The 25,428-nt window shown below is 31.4% G+C and overlaps 8 protein-coding genes across 8 annotated transcripts; 4 read left to right on the forward strand and 4 right to left on the reverse strand.

Annotated features, from left to right (window-relative positions):
* Positions 1 to 403: 403 nt before the first annotated feature.
* Positions 404 to 1,309, forward strand: CDC21 (thymidylate synthase; the record flags this gene model as incomplete). Its single annotated transcript, XM_004180618.1, has 1 exon — positions 404 to 1,309. The coding sequence occupies one exon, from the start codon at positions 404 to 406 to the stop codon at positions 1,307 to 1,309; it is 906 nt and encodes a 301-aa protein (XP_004180666.1).
* Positions 1,310 to 1,492: 183 nt separating this feature from the next.
* SGO1 (Sgo1p) lies at positions 1,493 to 3,592 on the reverse strand (the record flags this gene model as incomplete). The annotated part of the gene is made up of 1 exon (XM_004180619.1): positions 1,493 to 3,592. One exon carries the CDS (start codon positions 3,590 to 3,592, stop codon positions 1,493 to 1,495), a length of 2,100 nt encoding a protein of 699 aa, XP_004180667.1.
* Positions 3,593 to 4,163: 571 nt separating this feature from the next.
* NUP133 (Nup133p) lies at positions 4,164 to 7,832 on the reverse strand (the record flags this gene model as incomplete). The annotated part of the gene is made up of 1 exon (XM_004180620.1): positions 4,164 to 7,832. One exon carries the CDS (start codon positions 7,830 to 7,832, stop codon positions 4,164 to 4,166), a length of 3,669 nt encoding a protein of 1,222 aa, XP_004180668.1.
* Positions 7,833 to 8,252: 420 nt separating this feature from the next.
* RPF2 (rRNA-binding ribosome biosynthesis protein RPF2) lies at positions 8,253 to 9,406 on the forward strand (the record flags this gene model as incomplete). Its single annotated transcript, XM_004180621.1, has 2 exons — positions 8,253 to 8,266; positions 8,413 to 9,406. The coding sequence occupies 2 exons, from the start codon at positions 8,253 to 8,255 to the stop codon at positions 9,404 to 9,406; spliced, it is 1,008 nt and encodes a 335-aa protein (XP_004180669.1).
* A 557-nt stretch (positions 9,407 to 9,963) lies between these two features.
* Positions 9,964 to 12,105, forward strand: GYP1 (GTPase-activating protein GYP1; the record flags this gene model as incomplete). Its single annotated transcript, XM_004180622.1, has 1 exon — positions 9,964 to 12,105. One exon carries the CDS (start codon positions 9,964 to 9,966, stop codon positions 12,103 to 12,105), a length of 2,142 nt encoding a protein of 713 aa, XP_004180670.1.
* Positions 12,106 to 13,001: 896 nt separating this feature from the next.
* TBLA0E00910 (uncharacterized protein) lies at positions 13,002 to 15,533 on the forward strand (the record flags this gene model as incomplete). The annotated part of the gene is made up of 1 exon (XM_004180623.1): positions 13,002 to 15,533. One exon carries the CDS (start codon positions 13,002 to 13,004, stop codon positions 15,531 to 15,533), a length of 2,532 nt encoding a protein of 843 aa, XP_004180671.1.
* Positions 15,534 to 15,732: 199 nt separating this feature from the next.
* TBLA0E00920 (uncharacterized protein) lies at positions 15,733 to 18,102 on the reverse strand (the record flags this gene model as incomplete). Its single annotated transcript, XM_004180624.1, has 1 exon — positions 15,733 to 18,102. One exon carries the CDS (start codon positions 18,100 to 18,102, stop codon positions 15,733 to 15,735), a length of 2,370 nt encoding a protein of 789 aa, XP_004180672.1.
* Positions 18,103 to 18,447: 345 nt separating this feature from the next.
* On the reverse strand, positions 18,448 to 19,611 carry RPL3 (60S ribosomal protein uL3; the record flags this gene model as incomplete). The annotated part of the gene is made up of 1 exon (XM_004180625.1): positions 18,448 to 19,611. One exon carries the CDS (start codon positions 19,609 to 19,611, stop codon positions 18,448 to 18,450), a length of 1,164 nt encoding a protein of 387 aa, XP_004180673.1.
* Between the last annotated feature and the right edge of the window lie 5,817 nt (positions 19,612 to 25,428).

Below are 25,428 nucleotides of genomic sequence, written 5' to 3' on the forward strand. Positions count from 1 at the left end.
TACAACTTTTTTTATCTTGAGTGTGGGAAAATTCATTGGCGGGTTCACCAATTGAAAGAACAGACTATCAAAAAAAAAGTACCTAAACACTATTACTTACTGCTATAGCATCTAATGAACTTCTGGTAAGCTTGGAATACGACGCCATTACTCAAGCTTAGAGAGGTAATTCTCTTCAAAATACTTTGTCTTGACAAGCCAATTATATTTTGACTCTCTCAGTAACTCTATTCTGAAATTGGTAAACGCGAAACGCGTAAACAAAATGCATAAATATAAGAGATGGAAAAATTCATCTGAAGATTTGAAGGAGAAGTGAGTTATTCAGGAATACTCCTATAAAACGTTCATATATCATATACATTTATAATCAGTATCACATATAGATAGGCCACACAAAATGATGACCAGTACTAGTACCAACCCAGAAGAAGATCAATATCTACAGTTATGTAGAAGGATTATCGAAGAAGGCGAATCAAGACCAGATAGAACAGGAACTGGGACTCTATCGCTTTTTGCCCCACCTCAACTCAGGTTTGATCTTTCTAATGATACTTTCCCTCTACTGACTACTAAACGTGTTTTTACAAAAGGTATTATATTAGAGTTATTATGGTTTATTAATGGTTGTACGGATGGTAAAAAATTATCTGATAAAGGTGTTAAAATTTGGGAAGGAAATGGATCTCGTGAGTATTTAGATAGTCTAGGGTTGACTGATCGTCGTGAAGGTGATCTAGGCCCTGTTTATGGATTCCAATGGCGTCATTTTGGTGCTGAGTATAAAACATGTGACGACGATTATTCCAACAAAGGTGTTGACCAATTGGCAGAAATCATCGACAAGATTAAAAATAAACCTTATGATCGCCGTATCATTCTAAGTGCATGGAATCCACCAGATTTTCCTCAGATGGCTTTGCCGCCATGTCACGTATTAGCTCAATTTTATGTTAGTTTTCCAACCAACTCAAAGAAGCCACGTTTATCTTGCCAATTATACCAACGTTCATGTGATATGGGCCTTGGTGTTCCATTTAATATTGCTTCTTATGCATTATTAACCAAAATGCTGGCTCATGTATGTGATATGGAAGCTGGAGAATTTATACATACTATGGGTGATGCTCATGTTTATAAAGATCACATTTCTGCTCTTGAAGAACAAATAGCAAGAGAGCCAAAGAAATTTCCAAAGTTAAGAATAACACGAGATGTAAAAGATCTTGATGACTTCAAATATGAAGATTTTGTCATCGAAGATTATCATCCTCATGCCAAAATTCAAATGAAAATGAGTGTATAAAAATGACTAATGAATGGATTTATAAACGAATGCTTTTTGTTAGTATCATTGATATATTTTTTTAGGTGAATAACTATAAATTAATGGATCAATATATAAACGGATATAAATAAATAGAAAAGAAAAAAATTCTTCATTGCCTATCTATGTTCTTAATTTGGCTATTAACAAGCGGAAGTCTGATTATTTTTCAGTACTTTTTTTCTTTTGTGTTCTATAAGTTTTTGGCTTACTAATAGGCGTTCCTAACATATCAAGACATTGTAAATAATCCTTATTTTTATTAAATACATCATCAGATCCATCCCCCATTATATCTCCATCAATGGGTCTTTTATTCAGTTTTCTTTTACCGTTACCAATATTGCTACTACTACTCGATGGTCTGCTTGACTTAATATTGGTAATATCTTTTAAAACTGCCGTATTTTTAAGCAGTGCAAGTTTTGGTGTTAATACATTTTTCTTCGGAGTTTCAGTTTCTGCCATTTTTAAGTCTAAATTATTTTGGGAATCAAGAATGCTGGTTTTAATGTGAACTTTTAAAGAGGGAATTTGCTCTCTGGCAGTCATAGTATCATCGATAATGGAACTTGAATTATAAGCAGACGAGGACGAATTACAAGTAATATTTTCGACATATACCATGCTTTGTACCAAGTTGGGTATGTGTGACTTTTGAGAGTTATCTGATTCAGAAGGTATTACAGTACCTGATTGAGATCCGGAAGGCTCCTCACGTTTTGTTGTTTCTTCGTTACTTTCTATCATTTTAATAGGTTCGTCTACTTTTTTCTTTCGTATCGATTTTCTTTTTTCCTTTCTAATTGAAGAAACGCCCTTAGATTCATTTTTTGTTTCTCTCCTTTTTGATACTTCTAGCTCATGAATGTCAACGCTTGAAGTGGCATCAACAAACTGAATTGATGGCCTTCTCATTTTAGATCTTAATGAAGGTAATTTGTAATTAACAGGCTTACTCCTAGTTCTTCTTGATCTGGTATTAAAAGTGCTGATATCAGTCTCGATAGAAGCATCAGATGTTGGCATAACTTCATCTACCATTCTCTTTGAGTTTTTACCTCTTCTCAAAGTGTTTTGTTTCATTGAGTGTTTAATCTTATTAGGAATTAGAGAAGTAGGAGGAGAAGATAGTGTTTCCAGCTGGAATTCCTTATTATTATTTGGTTCTTCAATAGGATCCTTATCATTAAATACGGGAAGTTTTGGTTTAAATCCGGTAGAGTTTTTACTTGAATTTGGAATATTAGTTATAGGACTTAATTCAGTACTAGTAGCAATGCTATTTAGATGGTCTATTTCTTCTGGAATAGAAGTTTCTATTAAAGAGTTGGAAAATGTAAAATTATCATTATTTATATTATTGTCAAAGTTTAAAGACTCTGCTGAGTACACCTGCTCACTTGCTTGATTATCAATTATATCATGATCATCAGTAGGAGGCATACTTTCTACTATTGGTATACTTGTTTTTAAATTAGTCTCAGTATTGCTAATTGGTGTGGAGATAAGCTCATCTTCGATGCCGTTTGGCTCAGATTCAGTATTCTCATTCGATGGAGGTTGGGGGATAAATATAGAATCTCTTCTACTACTTTTCCTCCTCTTTCTTTTCCTAATTTGTGTCGCGTCTTCCTCCTCTGAAGCTATTGGTGTAGATATATTAGAATTATCCCTATCGCCTAATAGTAAGTCATTTTGTAAAGTTCGTGGCTCAATTGGCCGTATTTGAACTGATTCGTTAAAGTGAATACTACCTCTGGAGGAAGAAGTAGACTGACTTCTTGGACGCTTATTATTGTGGACCATTTTTAATTGACTATCAGTGCATTGCTTTTTAAAAGAATTAATAATATGCTGAATTTCTTCGAATCTTTGAATTACCCCAGTCTCTAATAAAGTTAGTTGATCATTAAAATATTTTTTTGATGCCATCTCTTTAAGCGAGGTATTCGATCTTAATAGCACATTCTCTTGGATCAATTCGTTTATGGTTTTCTCCATACTATTTATTTTTAACTTAAGCGCCGAGTTAGATTTAGCTAATTCGTTATTTTGTTGGGAATATTCATCTTTATATCGTCTAAATTTCTGTTCTTGAAGATCGATAACGTCTTGTATATCCTGTATCTGTATCGATGGCTGCTTGGAATATGAAGTAGATATAGAGTGCTCGCTTGTTCCAGAAGAGAGAGATTTGTTTTTGTTACTAGCACTATTATTCTTCCGGTATATTCTAGACATTTGCTTCTTCTCTCTCATATTTCCATATATCTACCCTATTAAATGAATGATATATATTCAAGTATCTTAACCAATTAAATATATTTTCGAAATATTAGTTGTTTTCAATATGCAAACAATTTAGTTCCAGATCTTGTTTTTGTTTTGGGTTTGTTTACATTTCCGTATTGTAAATCTCGCTTTTTTTTATTGACATAATGGCCCAAAATAAACACAAAAATATTACCCTTGACCTAAAAATTTTCAAGCCGAATTATTTGGGGCATTAATGAAAAAATATATATATCTCATCAGTTTAATTGTTCATTTAGGAATGTTGTTTTATGGATCCAATAATAAAATTATTTGAAAGTCTATAACTACAAGATGATATATTTTTAACATTTGGAAAACGATATTTACAAGCTTAAGAATGCTGGTTGGATATAAAGTCACCGTTATTTTTCACCTTATTTGCAAACAGAAAATATAGTCATTCGCTTCTTCATGGCACTAAACTTTTAAAAAGAGAATAATTTTTAATGCAAGCCTGATAAATATTAGTACAATTATTATATAGATCATTATTTAGAAAAAATACCTAAAATTATTAACGTCTTGTTACAAGCATATAGTTTTCATAATTAATGACACATTTGTCACCTGAATTTTTGTTTGCAAGCCCTAATGTAGCATTTATCTTAGACTCAAGATTTGGAATATTTTTCAGAGACTGATATTCTAATTTCAGAGTATGCTGGATTCCAGATAATTCAGAAGCAGTCTTTGCAGTTGTGTAAACGTGTTTACAATAATCTGAGGTCATAAGTGACTCATCAACTATTAGATAGCAATCTGGTAATTGGACGTCAGCATTATATAATTCTTCATCGAAGTAACGATGCAATACTTTATACAATGGCATGCTAATAATTTTTGCATCATCAGAATCCTCATTAATAATAGTATCATCGAAAGATTTTAGAAGAATACACCTTCTCCATACCAGTGAAACTAAAAATAATTTTACTTCAAATGGTAGAGAATAATTGCAAGATGCAATTAGTTTTAATGCATAAAAGAAACTATCAGAATCATTCAGCATTGTACAAAATTCAATCAATTTAGAAGCGGTGATAGAAGTTCGAGTTTTGATATTTGCAACGATATCGTTGAAATATTCATTTAGTTCTGTTCCCTTGTATTTTTCATTCATTCTAATATTCTCTATTTTAATATTTTCATATAGATATTGTTGACCATCAATTATATCTAAATTTTCTTGAATTTTTGTCAATGCCATCACTTGGTTATTTGTTACGGCCGATGAATTTCCTATATTGACGTCAGCTAATGCACTTAATTTACTAATATTCAAATATATTTGACGATCTTCAACATTAGTGATCTTATTTTGATTTGAACCAATATCATTGGTAGTGATTGAATATAATGTATTAGATGCTGCACTATATTCATTATCCATAATTTGTTGAATCCATTTAATATTGGCATATTGAGGGTAGTCATTAAAAAATTGAATCCTGAATTGTTGTTGGTCAGGAAACCTATAAAAAAGATCCGATAAATTACTAGCTGTGCCAGTATTACCAGTATTCACACCATTATTATCAATATAATATTTGAATAAAGTAGATGCAAATAGATAGCCAAATTTGTCAAAATAATGAATATAAATTTCTTGTGATATTTCTTTATCGATTTTGTCTAAAGTATGCACCAGTGATTCTAAGTCACCATAAAATTCAGTAATTTGTAAAGATTCATCTTTTAGATTAAGTTCGCATAAAATTTCATTCCATAATAAATGGTTTGCTTCATATAACGCATTTAAAGGATTTCCATCAACATTATTGCTAGTTGCTTTATCATGTAACGCAAACCATAATTTGGATTGATTAAAAAAATAATATAGTATCTTAATTAATGACAAAAATTGCTTATTAATATGCTCAACTGTTGCATTGTCAGGGCTTGTATTAGTTTTATTCAGTGAAAATTTATAATCAAATAATAGTCTATTAATAGCCTGACAATTATTTTCATTAATAAACCATGGTAATAATGTACCCAATTCTTTATTATCTAACTCAAATAAATCATATCTTAATTTTTTCTCACAGTCTTCTAAGATGTTCTGGAATATGCAATCATTTATTAAATCAACCAAGGAATTCTTGTGATCAAGTGAAGTGTTTGAAAAGTTCTCAATAATCAATTCCTTCAAAAAATTAGAAAACAGTGATGGAAATCTATTTAGTTGATGAATAATTAGTTCTTCTTCAGATATACTGTGCGAATTCAAAATTCTTTGCCAGACACTTAAAAACTGGTTATTCTGCTCTGTAATAATTTTAATAAATCTTTGACAGCATTTCATTATTTCAAATTTTTCAATTAAATTTAATATTGATGAAGGGGATACCTTGTATTTGAAATTAAATCTAATAAATAGTAATAGATTTTCGTAATAATTAATTCTTTCAGCTAAATGTTGTTGTAATGAATTCATCAAGGGAGGAATATATTTTCCTGTAGAATAAAAGAGCTCATCGCTCACCAAAAAAAGATCATTTTCAATCTCTTCAGGTAGCAGAGAAATGTTATTCGGTAAATTAAAGTCAACTGGATTATCGTCCATCCTCTTGGAGAAATAAATGGACTGAGTGATATGTGATTTAACGAATCTAATATTTTGATCCAAATCGCTACTTGAAGATTCACTTTGTATACCTAGAGAGGATGATGGCAATAATTCGATTTTTAGCACACCCATATAATTATTAATTAAATATAAAGTATCTGAGCCAAAGCCGGACCCAATAATCCTGATATCTTTTCTAAATCTTATAATATCCTCGAATTTTCTTCTTAAGTGGAAGTTTGAATCTATTTTTGAATTCATTTGTAACAACACAATTACATCATCAAATATAACAAATATCGATAGTACGGAAGAAGGTTCTTCCTGTAGTGAAGCAGAAACGTATAACGTTGGATTCGTTGGCAATACTGAAGATGTATAAGTATTTAATCTATAAGTCGAGAATATAGTAGCTGAATTGGCTTTTTCATTAATCTGAACTGTTGACAGAATATAATAAAATATTTCATGACCGAAATCATCGTAATGTGATATTGAAGATAGTATTAGATGTATTGATGAATCATCCTTAAACAACGGATGTGAGTCTAAGATCTGCAAAGAAGATGTGGCAAAAGGATACAAACTTGAAAGTGAATCCATGATATCTGTATAAATATTTATATGTGATCTTTTGAAACAATTGGATGAAGTTAATGATATTTGCCAAGTAACTAAATCACCTGAGGATGTTGTGATGTAGACTAAAGTTTCACCTTTTCCCAAGATTGGACCTCTTCTTAATGAAATGATATTATTCTTAGTTTTTTTACCACCAGTATTAAACGAAAAATTAAAAGAACTGAAAAGACCACGAGTTGGATTCATTAATTGCTTAGCTATCCTTAAATTTGGTTTTCCCATTGAGTCGCGCAAAGTAATGAAACATACACGGCCTAATGTTGTAGAAATTATAGTACCTGCAGGTTCAACCGAAATGGCAGACGCTATTTTTTCATTATCTTTCAATCTTAAATCTAAAACATGTGCTTTTGTCCTTGATAATTCGGCAGACAAATTGTTCACAGATTCAATATCTTCATAGTATACAACTTGAGACTCTTGGGTAAAATATACTATGCCTGTGGTTGTAGAGTTGGCAGGTTTCGTACCTAATGAACCATCTATAAAATTAGCATTGAAATTATCATCGGCTGTAGCAGAACAAACAAACAGACACAATGGAGGTGTGAAGTTATCATTTACTTCTTGAATGGTATTATTATTGTTTAGGGGGATTTTAGCAAAATTGGGATTTTTCTCATTAGAATTGAGGTTCCAAATATATAAATCATTGTTATCATTTAAAAAAGCCTTTCCACAAGTTGGGTCTATTGTAGCTCTGTAAGCTGTTAGTTGCTGTTGAGATGTATTATTCTGAAATGATGATAATTCAGTTGGTAATTGCTTAATTCTAAATTTTTCGTTTTCTGTCAATAGCTTGGAGTTATCAAATCCTAAGAATAGATGGGACTCATCATTGACTACTGAGCGTGTATTATTGTTATTTCTTTCAGGTATTTCTTCAACAGACAAAGGCTTGGCTCGTGACTTTGCAATACCAGTTATATCTGTTCTCAACTTAAATAGAGGCTTTGAATTCGTACTTGTCATGTTATAAAGTAGAATTAAATTGTGAAATTGAAATAAAGATCAGTAAGTAAATATAAAATAACAAAAGAGGTATAAAGCGAGGGACCAGTGAAGGAGTAGTTAAGTTTGAGAAACACTTAATTATATTGACTTTATCACTGAAAATGTGCGTGCTACCTTTGTTATTCCTCCCTTCTTGATCTCGTTTTTTTTGCTAAATTTAAGTATCTGAATTTTGCAAATATTTTTATTTTCTAATTAGATATCTAAATCGCAAATCTAACGAAATATAGAAAAAACAAGTTTACCCGGCCTGATAAATTTTTTTTGAAGCTCATCGCTATTGAAATTTAAAATAAAATAATAAAAAAAAGTGATGAGATTTGTATGGCATAAATTCCATTATCATTAATAAGTTATAACCTAAAAATACAATAAGCAATGATTAGAACAGTGTATGTTTGAAATTTTTACATTCATCATAATAGATTTATTATGCGAACTTTTTTTAAAGGTAAACTTAAATTACTAACTATATCTCAAAAACAAGAAAAAAATGTTATTTTTCATTTTTTTAATTTGTCATTTAATTAATATACAGCAAGCCAAAAAATAATAGAGCCAAAAGGGCTCTTGAGAAGAAAGAACCTAAATTAGTTGAAAATGTGAAAAAGGCCTTGTTTGTTCCAGGTCAAACTTCCAATAAGGCTTTACATGATGTCATGGTTGACTTAAGCGCTTTGAAAAAGCCAGACATCAAGAGGTTTGAACGTAAAAATAATATTAGACCATTTGAAGATGCCTCTCAGTTAGAATTTTTTAGTGAAAAAAATGATACTTCTTTACTGGTGTTAGCAACCAACTCTAAAAAGCGGAAAAATAATTTGACATTCGTCAGAACTTTTGGAAGTAAAATATATGATATGGTAGAATTAATGATCGCTGATAATTATAAATTATTTGAAGATTTTAAGAAGCAAACCATTAATGTCGGCTTGAAGCCCATGTTTGCTTTTCAAGGTGCACCTTTTGATAATCATCCAGTTTATAAACAGATCAAATCGTATTTTCTAGACTTCTTTAGAGGTGAGGTTACTACTTTGCAAGATGTTGCAGGTTTACAGCATGTTATTTCACTGACTATTGCAGGTGATTTTCAAGATGGTGAAACTTTACCAAATGTCTTATTCAGAGTTTATAAATTGAAAACTTATCGTAGTGATCAAGGTGGTAGCAAATTACCAAGAGTGGAATTAGAAGAAATTGGACCACGCTTAGATTTCAAAATTGGTAGAATACATACGCCAACTCCAGATATGGTTAAAGAAGCTCATAAGAGAGCTAAACAATTGGAAACTAAAACAGTTAAGAATGTTGAACGTGACTTAATGGGTGATAAGATTGGTAGAATTCATATGGGCAAGCAAGATTTAGGCAACTTGCAAACAAGAAAGATGAAGGGTTTGAAATCCCGTTTTGATCAGTTAGCCTCTAGTGAAGAAGGTGACGACACATATGGTGAAGACTTTGTCACTGCAGATGACATTCAAGATCGGGCTGATGACGAGCCTGCTTCAAAGAAGCCAAAATATTAAGTTCATAGCACTTCTATATAACATTCTCATTTCCATTTCACAAAATTCTATATTTGAATATATATGTACATTACTTAATCTAACAGATATAACGTCAACTTTTTTTTCATGTTCGAGAATGGAATATGCATTATTTAAGTATTATCTCTTTTCAGTTCAATTTCAACGAAATCAATTCCGGAGGATCGTAAAATCCAGAAAATAAGAAAGCTCCCCACAAAATAGTGAAATCCTGAGAATTATATATTGAAAAAACACTAAGAAGATTCTGGCTATCTTCATTTGATAATATTGGGCTTGGTGGCCAATAGTGATAGCATTTTCCTTTAAAACTACGAATTAGATTGTCTTTTGGGAGGTTATTTTATTTCGAATAAGACAAAGGGAAGGTAAACCGCAATATTTCAAAATCTTATTCAAGAATTTTTACTCAAAAAATCAATACATTTCTGAATTATAAAGGGAAAAACAACCAGCATTTAAAGTAATTCATCTTTACTTACAGATACCGTTATTAATATCTTTCAATACTGATAATATATACAATATCATTGACGATGGGTGTCAGATCGGGTTCAAGAGAGATGCAACAGCGTGACCGCAACGAAGGGGGTGGGAATGGAAATAGTGGAGGAAGCTCTGGTGGGCTAGTTTCTTCATTGATGAAATCATGGAGAATTTCTTCTTCCTCTTCACACTCTTCTCAAGCTCGAAGCTCCGGTGGTAGGACTTCAAATATGTCAACCCCCGCTCATATAAATAGTAGTGACATGGCTGATACTGAGAATAATGGGAACTTCGATGCCATGATTAGACAGCAAATTCCTACGGGGCATACTTCACAAAGTCCATTGAGATATTCCTCTACGTCTGAAAGTCCAAAGCCTTCGATGTTTCATTCTCGATCTCACCATCAACATAGTCATCATAAGCACCTACATCATCACCATCATTATAATCCTAATAATAGCTCTAATAATAATACTTCTATTAATAGTAATTATATTGAAGGTAGCACCGGCGGAAGTTCTTCGCATAAAAGAACAGATAAAGTATTCCAGGATCTAGACGAAGATTGGAGTGCAGTTATTGACGATTATAACATGCCAATTCCAATGATTGCAAATGGAGGTATTGCCGCGGGTGTAGGTGATAGCGGAACCTGTACGAGTACTTCGTCTTTAAACAATGATTTCTCTATACCTATAACTCCAAAAGTCACCAATCAGGAGATCTTATCTAATACGCCTTCCTCGGTAGGAAATTATATGCCAGGAGGCACTCCTTTACGAACTTTATCTAACAGCATACATCCAACTCTATCAGGATCGGTAACAAATTTTACATATCCACAATTACCCCAATTTGGTCATGCGCTAAATGGTCCAGATTTCAATAGTAGTCATTCACTTGTAACAACCACTACCGCAGACAGAAAATCTCATAAAGAACTTGAAAATGAGCGTGATATTGAAAAAGTAAATTCAATCGTTAATAGAATGGCAAAATTTGATGCTATTATTAAGGATAAGCATATTATTAATCTCCAAGATCTAAGAGAGATTAGTTGGAATGGTGTACCTAAACCTCAGAGAGCAACTGTTTGGAAATTACTGGTAGGTTATTTGCCTGTTAATACAAGGAGACAACAACCTTTATTGAATAGAAAACGTAAAGAATATTCAGATGGTTTAAAGCATACGTTTTCCAATGATCATTCAAGAGATGAACCGACTTGGCATCAGATTGAAATCGATATTCCAAGGACAAATCCTCATATAACACTATATCAATTTAAATCAGTCCAGAAAAGTTTACAAAGAATTTTATATTTATGGGCGATTAGACACCCAGCGAGTGGTTATGTTCAAGGGATTAATGACATCGTGACTCCTTTTTTTCAAACTTTTTTAACAGAATATTTATCAGTCTCACAAATTGATGATGTGGAAAAACTAGATCCAGAAACATATATGACATCCGATCAGATTAATAATCTCGAAGCAGATACATTTTGGTGTTTAACAAAGGTTTTAGAACAAATTACTGATAATTATATCCATGGCCAGCCAGGTATCTTGAAACAAGTTAAAAATTTAAGTCAATTAGTGAAAAGAATTGACTCAAAATTATATAAGCATTTCCAGAACGAACATGTTGAATTTATTCAATTTGCTTTTAGATGGATGAATTGCCTATTAATGAGAGAATTTCAAATGAAAGCAGTTATACGGATGTGGGATACCTATCTCGCGGAAACTTCAATTGATACAAGTACAAACACATCAGCAAGTTTAACGTTAACCACATCAAATAATATTAATAATAATAATAACTTAAATGGTAATGGTAGTAATGATTTTCCACCACATACACCTACTCAAATATCGGCTCCAACGCTAGGTTCACCTTCAGTAGATTTCTCTTCTCCAAATGCAAGAAAAGCATCCTCTGGGAATACAGCTACTGATATGAAGAGACAGAGACACACCTCATTAAACGAATTTCATGTCTTTGTATGTGCTGCCTTTTTAATTAAATGGAGTGAAAAATTAATTAGAATGGATTTCCAATCAATTATTACTTTTTTGCAAAATCCTCCCACTAAGGACTGGTCAGAAACTGATATTGAAATGCTTCTTGGTGAAGCTTATATCTGGCAATCTTTGTATAAAGATGCAACTTCTCACTGGTTGTAATTGAGAAAAAAACATTTACCGGACATCTAAATTTATTAACAATCTCCTTTTCTCTCTTCCTTTTTGTTTATGCATCCTCTACACTTGTTTTTAATATTTTAATCTTCTAATAAATAAATAGCACTTAATGCATTATTCTGTTATTCTTTTTAATCTTTTTTAAATATTTTTTTTTCAATCTTTATACACATTCTATTGATTTGTATTTTATTATAAGGTTTTCTATTGAAAACTTAGATATTCTAACTCTTAATTTTCTAAGAAAAGTATAGCCACTATATGTTACTAACAGCATGATAACTTTCAGGCTCAAGTAAGTTAATTATATACTGGTAAAAAAATAATAGCACCTATTATACAATATTTGGTCTTATAATATTTTCAACATGTGATGAAGAAAGGTTTACAAAATAATTTTATGGAAATTCTTTTTCTATTTTAATTGCAAAAGGTAGCGTAAGAATGCAGATTATCCTATTGTATTATAAATGATTCTATATTTGCTTAATATGTAAAATTTGAAATGTCAATGCTATTATAGTTGTTAAATTACGGAGTGCTTAACTGCAGCCTGGTACTCATTAAAAGTCAAAGATGCTAAAATATTCATTATTAATAGTTTTTCAAAAAGATGTCTTAAAACCCCTTTAGTCGTTTCAACTATTTTTAAATGGTTCCGCTAAAGACATCTATAGCACGGTTTTGAAAAAAAAAATAAAAAATAGAAAAAAAAAAATAGATGTAGTAAGGAAAGGAAGTATTAAAATAACGTCTACTAACTCATCTTGACTAAAATTTTAAATAGTTTCGTTTTCTGTATATTTAAGGTACTTGAGCGTATACATCTAATCTTAGAATATACATATTAGCGTTGGTTTTATCCAGAGAAAAGATAAATGTTTTCAATAACGCCAGTAGTTGTTCCTAGTTCAGACACCAGAAATCCTTTACTGTTGCTTCAAACAAATCATGGTGAAAAATATTTAATTGGAAATATTCCAGAAGGCACTCAACGATCATTTATTGAAAGTAAAGTCAAATTATCAAAATTAAAAAATATTTTTTTAACCGGTACTTTACAGTGGGATAGAATTGGTGGCCTTCCAGGCTTGCTGTTAACTGCTGCAGATCAAGGGAGAAATGATATAACTTTCCATAGTGGTAATCAATTATTGGATTTTATGATCGCTTCATGGAGATATTTTGTTTATAGGCCAAAAGTTAACTTAAAATATAACATCCTTTCAGATAATGAAATTTATCATGATAAGCACTTAACAGTCAGAGCATTCGTTATATCCCCATATAATTCGTCTGGCTATAAAAGTAGCGTACCAGATAAAGAAATCATGGATGATGTTATATCCAAAATGTTCCCTGAAAATCCTATTCAAAAAAGATTTACTCCAGGTTTTGATCCTTACTTGAACATTTCATTACCGTGCATGGAAGACCAAAGGAATTCAACAAGTTACGAAATATGCTTTAATCCTATACGGGGTCGTTTTCAGTTGAAAAAAGCTTTAGAATTAGGTATTCCAAAGGGCCCTTTGTTCGCAAGGCTCTCTAAGGGTGAAACGGTCAAATTAGAGGATGGATCCGAGATTAAGCCACAGCAAGTCTTAGATGAGGACCGTAAGTTTTGCAAAATATTGATATTGGATCTTCTAGATGATAACTTTGTCAACAATGCTTTTCTAAGATTCAGGGAATATGATACATCTGATCTTGGAGCGGTATATTATTTTTTAACAGAAAATGTTCATATTAATTCTAGCTTAATAGAGTTTATGGAATTATTTGGTTCAAATGTTGATCATTTTGTTTCGCATCCAAGGTTATGTCCTGATCATTTGGTTTTTAAGGGATCTACAATCACTACTTTAAAGTTAAAATCTCTACAGGTTCATAACTATAATTTGCCAAGAATTAATGACGATTTGGCAAAAGAATTCTATGAATGCTTTAATAAAAATTTAGACAATTCCTTTGTAAAATTTAACAACTCACCGCTAAACTCTTCGTTATCATCAGTTATTCCGGGAAATAAAGTTCATATTTTGGAAGTTAATAATTCTATTCAACTAGATGCCTGTTCTGCCAACACGAGTCCAAAAGTGACCTGTTTAAAATCACATTTAGATCACTTTGATTGGGAAACTACGTATAATAAACATGTTGTTCCCCTAAATATTTCAGCATCTTCATTTGAAAATACTGTAAAATCTGAATTAAATATAAACCATTTTAATGAAAAGCCCAATAAAGATGTAGAGGTAGTCACTCTTGGAACAGGTAGTGCTCTGCCTTCAAAGTATAGAAACGTTCTGTCATCACTGCTCAAAATTCCCTATACTCAGTCTGATAGTAAAATTATTGATAGATACATCATGTTAGATGCAGGAGAAAATACAATCGGTACAATGAGAAGGTTATTTGACGAGCAACAATTGTCTGTTATTTTTAAAAATCTCAAACTATTATATTTAAGTCACCAACATGCAGACCATCATCTTGGTATTATCTCTATTTTAACTAACTGGTATAAATATAATAAATCAGATCCTAACAAAAAAATATATCTTGTCATTCCTTGGCAATATAACAAATTCATTGAAGAATGTTTACCATTAGAGGGACGTGAATTGCTTTCCAGAGTCGTATATATTAATTGTGAAGATCTTTTGTACAATTTTTCTTCAGATGTCTTGTCAAAGAAGTATACCAAAGCAAACAATGATGGTGATTATGATCATCCTAACAAACGACGTTTGGTTGAAAGAGACCACGTCAAATCAGGCATAAGTTATTCGAGGATTTATGACATGTTTAAAGAATTAGATATAGTAGAATTTCAAACATGCCGAGCTATACATTGCAATTGGGCATATTCCAATTCAATTACCTTTCATATGGATGAGTTTCATAAGCAAACTTTCAAAATATCATACTCTGGTGATACTAGACCTAATGTTGAAGAATTCTCAAAACATATTGGATTAGATTCCGATCTATTAATACATGAAGCTTCCTTAGAGAATAATCTTCTGAAGGATGCGATTAAAAAACAGCACTGTACCATCAATGAAGCTATTAAAGTTTCTAATGAGATGAATGCTAAAAAATTGATTCTGACCCATTTCTCTCAAAGATATCCTAAGGTGCCATCCCTGGATAACAACATTGAAGTGTTAGCCAGCGAATTTTGTTTTGCATTCGATGGCTTGATTGTGAAATATGATAGACTGGGTGATCAACAGAAGTATTTCTCAATGCTAAACAAAATTTTTATAGAAGAACAAACAATGGAAGATATTGAAAAGAGTCTTGATTCTAAAGATATATTATCTGATATCGCTATGAAAGGAAACAAACAAGCCAAAAAGGGAAAGAAAAAAATAGCGAGCGATAGAATAAACGACTTATAATACTACTAATATATTTGAGCTTTTATCTTTAGTATATTATATTTATATAAATAAAAAATCTTCTAATATATAGAATTATAATGTATCATAGATTTAACAAATTCAAATAGTTCATTACAGAGAAATATGGGTTTTGCTGAGGGTCTTAGGAGGTTTATAAAGTTTGCTCTTTTATAACAATGCAATAGCTACTATATCATCATAGATAATTCTGATAGAAGGTCATCCATAATTCAATAGTTTCCTTTTGTGATTCTATTGAGGATTCTAAAAAAATTTCCATGCTGTTGCGGAATTCCTGAATCTTTTCAGTTTCAAAATGTGAAAGTTCTTTTTTAATTGTTTCACCAACTGAGGTCCAGGCATCATTTACCTTTTTAAACCTGATACTGATCGCATTAAAATCTGATTCTGCCCTCTTTCTTTTTTCATTATTAGCATTTTTACCATTAGATGGTCCAAATTTTTCTAATTGGGTCTTATTTTTGTTGTAGTCATTTTCGACGATTACCTTATAGTAACCTAATCTAGCTCGTTGATTAAATATTGCTTTTACACTTGCCACTGATCTTATATATTCATCTAAGGTAGATCCTAACGTCAAAGCCTCCTGTAAAGATTTTCTATCAAGGGTTTCCTTTATTGCTTTATGAACTTTTGCGAATTCTGTTAGTAATTCAGCAGTTTTTTTTGTGGGTTCTAGATTTGATAAGGCATCGATAGAGGCAGCAAACTCTAGAACTAAATTTGACATATCATTTCGCTGAGTATCAACAGATTCTAGAGCTCTATATAGGTTCGATAATTGTTCTTCAATAAGTTCACAATTTTCTACTTGAGTAATAAAGAATTCGTCAGGTTCCTGATATTTTGGATAAGACGAAAATGATAAAGACATGCTCATAAAGCCTTTTCGTTGGTCACCTGCTAAACCACCACTTTTCATTACAATATTGGCATCTTCTTGGCCTAATAATTTAATTTCACTAATTTGGATTTCAGATAAATCGTTACTGTCGTTAGAAGCATTCGAACCAGAATAAAATTCGCGAGTTTTTGCATCAAACGTAAAATTTGAACTTTGTAAAAACAGTTGGAAATCGTTGTCATTTTGTAAAATAGGATCACAGGATATTCTTATCAGCATATTCTGCATTTGTAATCGTCTGTTTTCTATAAAATCTTGTTTAAACTTCCCTATCATTTGTTTTTCAGGTGGTGGAGGAATAATTTTACCCCAGTTATTATTCTGTAATTGTCGATATAGCCATCTAAAATCAGAATAACGTCTATTCACTTGTGAATAGTTTGGGGTTAAGCCATCACATTTGGATATTACAGTGTATTCAACATGGGCAGATGTCATTTCTCCAACAGTTACCGGATCAATAACTTCGATTTCAAACTTCATTAGAGGCATTGCTGGCTCTTCTTCCAGTAGTACTGGTACAACATTTTCTAACTCATCTGGATGGAGTGGAGTATCTGAATCGATACGGGTATCAGATGTAGGGTCTGCTGAACTCTCCTTTTGAAATTTATCGCTAGCTTTAGAAAATATGGCATCAGTAGAATGCTCCGTTCCATCGTTAGAATTCTCGTGAGATTTTTTAAGTTCAGGGGACTCTAGAGTTAAATCAAATAACGGTTTTGTAGCCTGCTCAACAATATCATTTTTGAAATCTTTAGTTATAGAGTCCTGTGCACTATTAGTTTGGGAACCTTGGAGTATCTTCTGTTTTTCTGTTACAAATTTAGATAATGGATCAGAGATATTTGTCATAGTATCTGTAGTTTTATCTGTAGAGGAAACAGTAGTGCTGTTAATAGATTCTTGTGTCTTAACAGTTGCATATGCTGATTCGATTGGCTGTGATGTTGCAGTAGTATCAATGCTGGTTGTGTTTGCGACCCTCTTTAAAGGTCGACGGCGTATTCTAGGTGCTTTAAACAATAATTGTATTTGTTTTGAATTAATATTTGAGGTAATAATATTATTTTGTTGGTGTGTAGTTTCTTCTTCATTCTCTTCAGAGAGATTCAGTGGAGACTTGAAAGTAGAAGCAAATAAAGGTTCATCAGAAGATTGAGGATTAAATATATTGGTAGAGTCCTGATTTAATGAAGTTACAAGGTCAGTCTCTGGGGCCAAAGAATCTAGAAGCGAAGAGCCTACTAATAACGAATCATTTTGAGTTTGAGAGGTAAGGTGATCAGATATTTCTGCTTGATTTAAAATGGAATTTTCTGACTCCATAGTGTTGCCATTATTTGATTCTTTATTGGTAAAAGTCTGATTATCAAATATCGGAGAAGTATTATGAAGCAACGCAGAGGTTTCAAAGGGATTTTCGAAATCCCTTAGCTCTTCCTGGTGATTTAATCGCTGATTAGAGGATATATCATCTATTTCCTTATTAATCGCATTGTCATCATTAAATATATTAATATCAGTTGTCTGATCGACTGAGTTAGAAATCCTGGTAATATCTTCTAAAGGTTTGTCATTTGTAGGAGCCAAATCGTCCCAAACTGGAGCAGCCAAAGCGTCTTCTCCATCAAAGTTCATTGCTAGTTAGAGGGTTTCACTATATTGAATTGGATACTATATTTTTAAGTGAAGTTAATGAATATTTAAATGGCTTCAGCTTACTATATTTAATGTTACACAGTCACTATAACTGGGATATGCTTATCTTTTTCACGTAATTGAGGAGTTCCTATTACGTTTAAAAAAGTTCCGTTTCCGACCAAGTCTTCAAAAGTCTTAGTGGGAAATTTTTGCTTTATAGCCGCATCTATACAAATTGATATCTGTACTACATAAAGAGTATAATAGTGGATTAGAAGAGTATGAGATTAATTTAAATCAATAAAAATAAAGTATATATTATTCCGAATTATTTAAAATAACTTATAAATCCTTCTTCAAAGTACCCATGAAAGCGTGCTTTTCAGCAGGAGTTTGGAATCTACCCTTACCAAATTTAGAAGCAGTATCAATCCATTTCAAGGTAACTTCTTCCAAAGCCTTTCTGGAAGTGTGAGTGTATAAGGATTTTCTCAAAGTAACAACTCTCTTTCTGTTACCTGGGATAGAACCCTTCAACATGATGAAATCATTGTTAATGTGACCGTAGTGAACGAAACCACCCATTGGGGTAACAGTCTTCTTGGTTCTGTCGAAGTTGGTAGCACCAGAAGCTTCATCACCAGCCTTACCGACTCTGTAAACCTTGTGGTTAATAGAAGTTCTGTGGTGGTAACCGTTTTGACCAGCTCTAGCAACAGACCACATAACGTGGGCTGGATGCCATGGACCAATACAAGCAACCTTTCTCAAACCTCTATGAGTCTTTCTTGGTAATCTCTTGGTACCCCATCTGTGGGTAACACCTTCGAAACCGTGACCCTTGGTGACAGCAACAACATCAATCAATTCGTTTTGTTCGAAGACAGAGTCAACAGAAACAGTCTTTTCGAAGTGTTCCTTAGCCCATTGGACCTTGTCAGCAATGGAACCACCATTCAATTGAACTTCAGCTAAGTGAGCCTTCTTTTGAGATAATGGAGTCTTTCTGATTTGAGTGTGAACCAAAACTCTGACAACAGAAGCATACTTGGTGATTCTAGCTAATTCTCTTTCAATAGAAGCTGGATCTTGAGCGTACTTAGCAGAGTACTTGGTGAAAGCCTTCTTCTTAGACTTGTACCAGTTCTTGTAGAATCTTCTCTTGACTTCATCAGATAAATGTTCGGCCCAGACGGTGGTTAGAGATCTCAAACCTCTTGGGGTTTCAACGTAACCAACAACACCGACGACAACAACAGGTGGAGTATCAACGACTGTAACAGCTTCAACGACTTCTCTCTTGTGGAATTTGGAACCTGGTCTGTCTAAATCTCTGACAATGGTAGTCATACCAGCTTTGTAACCTAAGAAGGAAGTTAAGGCGACTGCCTTGGATTTATCATCCTTTGGGAAAGACTTAACTCTACCTCTGATGGAGGCAGCTCTCTTTCTTGGTAAGAAACCTAAATGACCGTGACGTGGAGCTTCGTACTTTCTGTGAGACATTGTATACAATGAATTTGTGTTGTGGTTTTCTTTTAGGTTTTGAGACTAAGTTAAAACAAGTACTTCAATAAATTAGACAACTAAAATATTCTTGATATTTATACGTTATTAAAACAAGAAAAAATTTTTCACATCACCTCGATTTTCATGAAAATTTGACTCGATGCGTCTCGATCGGAAAAAAAATGAAAAAAAAATTTCATCGAACTGAGATGAAAATTTTTCATTCCGAAATCACACATGTTATCACGCTGAAACGAAAAAAAAAGTGTTCTGTTTACTAAACTCAGAAATATGCAGGGCAATATTTTTATCTAATAAATAATAAAATAACAGAGAGTACGATAGGAATTCTGGTGATGTGTACTTTGTAGTTAAAACTGTATATAAAAGTTAATAGCATCTAGCCAAAGCTCTATAGAAAGAAATTATCAGTAATTTTTTTAAACTTCTAGAGCTCGTTTTCTTAAATATGCATTATATAAAAGTGCTTGTTGTAAAAGATGTACATAAGTTGGGAAGTATTATCGAATAATGAACTCTAATATTTTCCTACTATAATTTTTCCGATGATTCATGATATCATGAAGATTCGTTTGGCAAATATTCTTTTGTTCAATTGCTTCCTAAAACTCGAATCTGCATTCAAGAGCATTCTTAATTTACCCTCATTTTTATATCATACTATGTTCCATACTTAACTTTTTCCTTATTGATCTCCGATAAAGTTGGTATTTTTCTTATTGTTGTATAAACTCCTGTAGTCCTCGCAGTTGGAGTAGACTATGAACTTCTACTGAGTCAGTAAGAATAACCTAAAATATTAACAATCGGTAATGGATAGTACAAATCTATATGGAGTTTACAATTAATTAAATAACTAAGTTTTACTCTGTTAATATCATTGTATTATTCACAAATATATCTTTTTACATGTATTATAATAATAGTGTTTTGTAATATCATTACAAGTTCTCACTGTTAATTCAAGCTGTTTCAATTATATATAAAAATAAGATTTCAAGGTTGGATTAATCTTAATAGATTTTTCAAATACTGTATAGTTGTGTATCCCTTCTTGTTGATAAATACTTCAGAGAGTAATGCTATTGCAAGTTTGTTTGATTTTTCAGAAAACTAAATTATCTAAAGCCCCGTTTTATATTAAGGTGCTGTATTCTTTTTCCCACATAATAATAATTCGCTTGTTACCATATTTAATGTCTTGTTTAATTGCTACAGGAAACAAAATTTCTACAAAAGATTTATATGTCGTACAATACTGATTAGATTTATAAAGAATGATGTCTTAAAATGGTTGATAACTAATCATATATTGTTCTGAATATTTTTTGATATTCAAAAATAAATTGAGGTTAAAAATTTTTCTCAACAATTTTCTTTTTCGAAAGTACTTGAAAAGATTAAATAGAATACCTTGTAAGAATTGAGGAAATGATTTTGGCCAAACTAAGCAAACAAAAATAACAGACCTCAGTAAATTATTATTTAAAATTGTCAGTTATTGAATGTAGAATCTAATCCGGAAAATGTCGCAATGGCACTCGTATAAACTTTTCAGTATTGCTTGAGAAAAAACCAGCTTTTTCAAACTTACAGTGTATCAAATTTTGTTCTTTACCTAACAAATTAACACATAATGTAAAAAGGTTGTTCTTAAACCCTTCATTAATCAATTAGGTTTGGATAATATTTCATCACTTCTAATATTCCTTCGGTGAGATAATTACAATTACGATATGTTGTTGTATAATACAGTCTTGAATGGGTAATTGTAATCTTCTTTAATACTATATGCTGTTTTATTAAAATTTTTAAATTCTTTAAATTATAAACCTAGGATCTATTATAGCATATATATACCAAGATTTTACAAGAATTTTCATTAAATCTGTTAGCAGTTACGACTAAACAATATCGCAAAATACTCATTTCTCCCCTATAGATTTTGCTGAATTTATTTAATTGTTAATAAATAATTTTTCCCCATTTTCAAAATTTGTTTGACTAGGATGGGGGATTAATTTTTTCTGCAATATTCATTTATTCTCGTGTAAGGTAGTTACTTGTCTCTCATTTGTCCTTGTCCTAAATATCTTAACAGGGCTAAATTTTTAATAATACCAGAAATCTGAACAGTTAGATTTAACAAGTAATTTGGTACTCTTTGAATCTATACAATCAGAAGCACCATAACTTGAAGTATCCATTTTGTGAGGAAAGGAAAGAAGAACTTAATTTTTAGATTTTCTCTATTAGGAGTAAGGTGTGGATTTTTAAATAATAAGGCATGACTAGACTCAAGTCATTTTGAGATCTTTAGTCTAAATTAACCCGAAGGTTATAATTTTTTAAGGTTAGTACGTTTTCTACAGGTCAAAAAAAATATGCTATTTGTTATTTATGTATTACATAATTTTTTTACCTTATAAGTTTTCAAGTATAGAACGGCAAAATTCTTGTTAGCATTCTGACTGTAGCTATATGAGTGAAATGGTTTATAATATATAGAAGTTCCCAGACGTATATTCATAGTTCCTTGTAAATATTAAACCCTTAATAAATAAATAGTCTAATGATTTGCTTATTTTTCCATTAATTCATTTTTTTGGACAATAATGCAAGGTGTCACAATTAAAATTCAAAAATTTCTCAAAAAGAAAATTATTAAAGAAGTATACTCTTTTATCAACAAAAATACTCTCATAACTTTTAGTTTCACTATGAATCTTACAGTTTTTAAAATCACAATAAACTCGATAATAAGTAATTCTTAATTCCTTAATTCGTTATTAGCCTTATACAATAAAGGTCTTAAAATATAAGATAATAAATAATTTAATTTTTCCCGTACATGGTATCAAGTTTTGATTAGGATAACTCTTGCTTATGTTTCATTAAGTATTTCTGCCTTAGTTTGATTAAAGGGTTATATTTTTACTACTCTTATATATGCACATTATTTAACGATTAATAAATTAGTGATTTAAATTAATGTTAGCTGGTATTACCACAATACACTAAAACGGTAATTACCTCAAGTATAAATCTAATACTTTCATAATTTTACAAATAAATTACAGAACTCCTTTATTAATATTATAATTGCTATAAGTATCCCTGTGTAGAAATTAACATGATAAACTTTGATTGTTTCTACTAATCAACACACTATAGTAACTTTTGTTTTTATGTCTCGATAAAAAAAGCTGTATTGATAAAAAAAAGTTAATTTATATATTATTGTGTCATGGTTAAATGTTAGAATACTCGATTGTTTTGATACATCTAGCATACTGATTGTCATTATATCACTTTTACAATTGAGGTGAGTACTACTAATGGTAAGTAACTATCAGTAGGAGCCTTTTCAGTCATGAGAAATTGATACCCATTAAGGTGACTTCAACAGCAGGCTCAGTCAGTTGGCAGTTCTTATTCAGTACTGGCCCTGGGAAATTTTGAAGTATTTGACAATACTACAAATACTACCTTGAGAAAATTACAAGAAGGGGAATTAAAGTACGGAAACTAATTAAATATTGAAATAATGGTGATTTAGGAGTAAAAATTGGTGGGTACTTTAAAAAATAAGAATATTTTATAAGTCTTATGCTTATACAATTCCAAGCAAATTATCCCTACTAGAGCAATAGCTGTTTATGGATTAGATTAAAGAGGGACCAGTCATAATGTTCGAGCAATAGATCTCATGATGAAAATTCAATTCCTAGTTTACCGATATCCCTAGGGTTAGTATAAGGATTCTAGATTTTGTGGTACTAAGGTATTGCATGCAGTAAAATACATATATTACCATTAAATTTTATTGAATTAGAATTTTGTGAACTCGAATATTCAAGTCCACTAATAAGCAATTGAGAAGACATACTTTTCAAAAGCTTGTATTGTTCTGATAGTTGTCGCATTTACTTACTGATTTAGCTATTATATTATTAGTATTTACATATCTGATGTCTCTATCAAAAGTCCGAAGATTCTTACCAAAGTCCGAGTAGTATATTGAAAAAACGTAAATCGAAAAACTCAGTTCCAATATTGATTTGAGCTGATGAAAAATAACAGGTTTAAATAACACATATTATCTCCATCATCTGACCTTTATTTGACCAGGACTTGTGATATCCCAGTAGCTCCCAGATGTCTCCATTGATTGCTGTAACTTATCTGTTTCTAGCGCCCAGGGTTGTCGTGAAAAGTCAATAAGCTTCCAGAAATTGTATTTCCAGATAAGAACCGTTTTTGCAACTAATCTACAACAGCTATCAAGATTCTAACTGCAAATTCGGTCTCCTTTGAACAACTTATACACCATTTGAACCATTTCAAGAGGGTCAAAAAATATTTTCATTTTTCTCGCAAGTGTTAAGCTTTGGTCCTGGGTCTCACAAATGTCATTTCCTGTTACGGAATTTTTCAGAAAAAGTCAATTTTAACGGTTTTCTTAATGATGTGATTCACAAGTATAAAATAGGCAAATTTTGGCAAAATGCACCCTTTGCTTCACAGTTCCAAATATTCTACACAATATTGCTTTAAGAATCTGTATGCATAGCAACTATGGCATTTTGGAATCTATTTAGTGATATTTGCAGAGTACAATATGTTAGTCCTGTGTTGCAAAATGGGTAATTGGTATACAGAATTGCATATTATATGAGCGGCAACCATCCAACAGGAACTGTGAAGCAGTAAATACTTAGAGGCAAACTAAATTTACTCTTACCTTCGTAAATCCCTCCATGTTCTTGTATCTTGTTATGTCTATATTACAATTTTCTTCCTACAAAACGTCTTGGCCGGTTCCTCACATTTAGTACTACTCTAGAAGCTAATACCAACTGTTTTACTTTTGATCTAATTTAATCTGTTTTACAAGTTGTATTAATATTAGATAGAATCTGATGTATTTTAGAGAATAATTCTTGTTGTTTATAGCCATATTATATAATAGAAACCTCCTATCATCTTGAGCACGAATAAAATAAGTAAAAAATAAATAAAATAATACACAAACTTATGTAGGGTATTTATACGTTTCATTTTGGGAGGTGAAGAGTTAATTCATAGCCAAGGTAAGATGGAAAATTTTTCACTTAAGTTACCTGTTTAGTGCATCATGAGATTTATAATAAGATAACGAATATTATAGCACATCAATTACTTTAATAATAAATCTTACGACTTACGTATTATCTTATTAGGTAATCTTATAACCCATGGGATTCTATTAGTATTATTGTTTGTACATTACACTCTTCTTCTATCTTTAACCCGTAATTATTACTTGTTTACGTATAAAAACCTGTTCTATTTAATAAGATTAATCTTCAACAAATATATCCTGTAGTAGTCACATGATGTACTCCATTTGGTGACTATGAATTATCTAATAAAAACCTCAATTAGAAAATTCGTTGTCGTTAATTAAAGTACATTATGTAGCTTCTACAGGATATACTAAGCGTGAGAGGCACCTAATTCTTGTGAGGTTAATTAGGTGAAAATTTTTCATTTATAGACTATGATGAATTGATTTCTCTTGTCCAAAAAATAATGTATAAATTGCTAATATCTCAGTCGACATCTAATCTTTATATTTTTTTATATTTTTTTATATTTTATATAATTTTAATTCCTACTCAAAAGGGTAGGGGGTTTCTATACTTTAAATAACCTACAAAAAAGAATTATTCTCTTAATTATAACTAACCGCAATACTAATATTAAGGATTCTAATGTCGTACAAAAGACCATAAATATCTAGCACTTCTT

The sequence above is a fragment of the Henningerozyma blattae genome, chromosome 5, assembly GCF_000315915.1.
Source record: "Henningerozyma blattae CBS 6284 chromosome 5, complete genome".
Lineage (NCBI taxonomy): Eukaryota > Fungi > Ascomycota > Saccharomycetes > Saccharomycetales > Saccharomycetaceae > Henningerozyma > Henningerozyma blattae.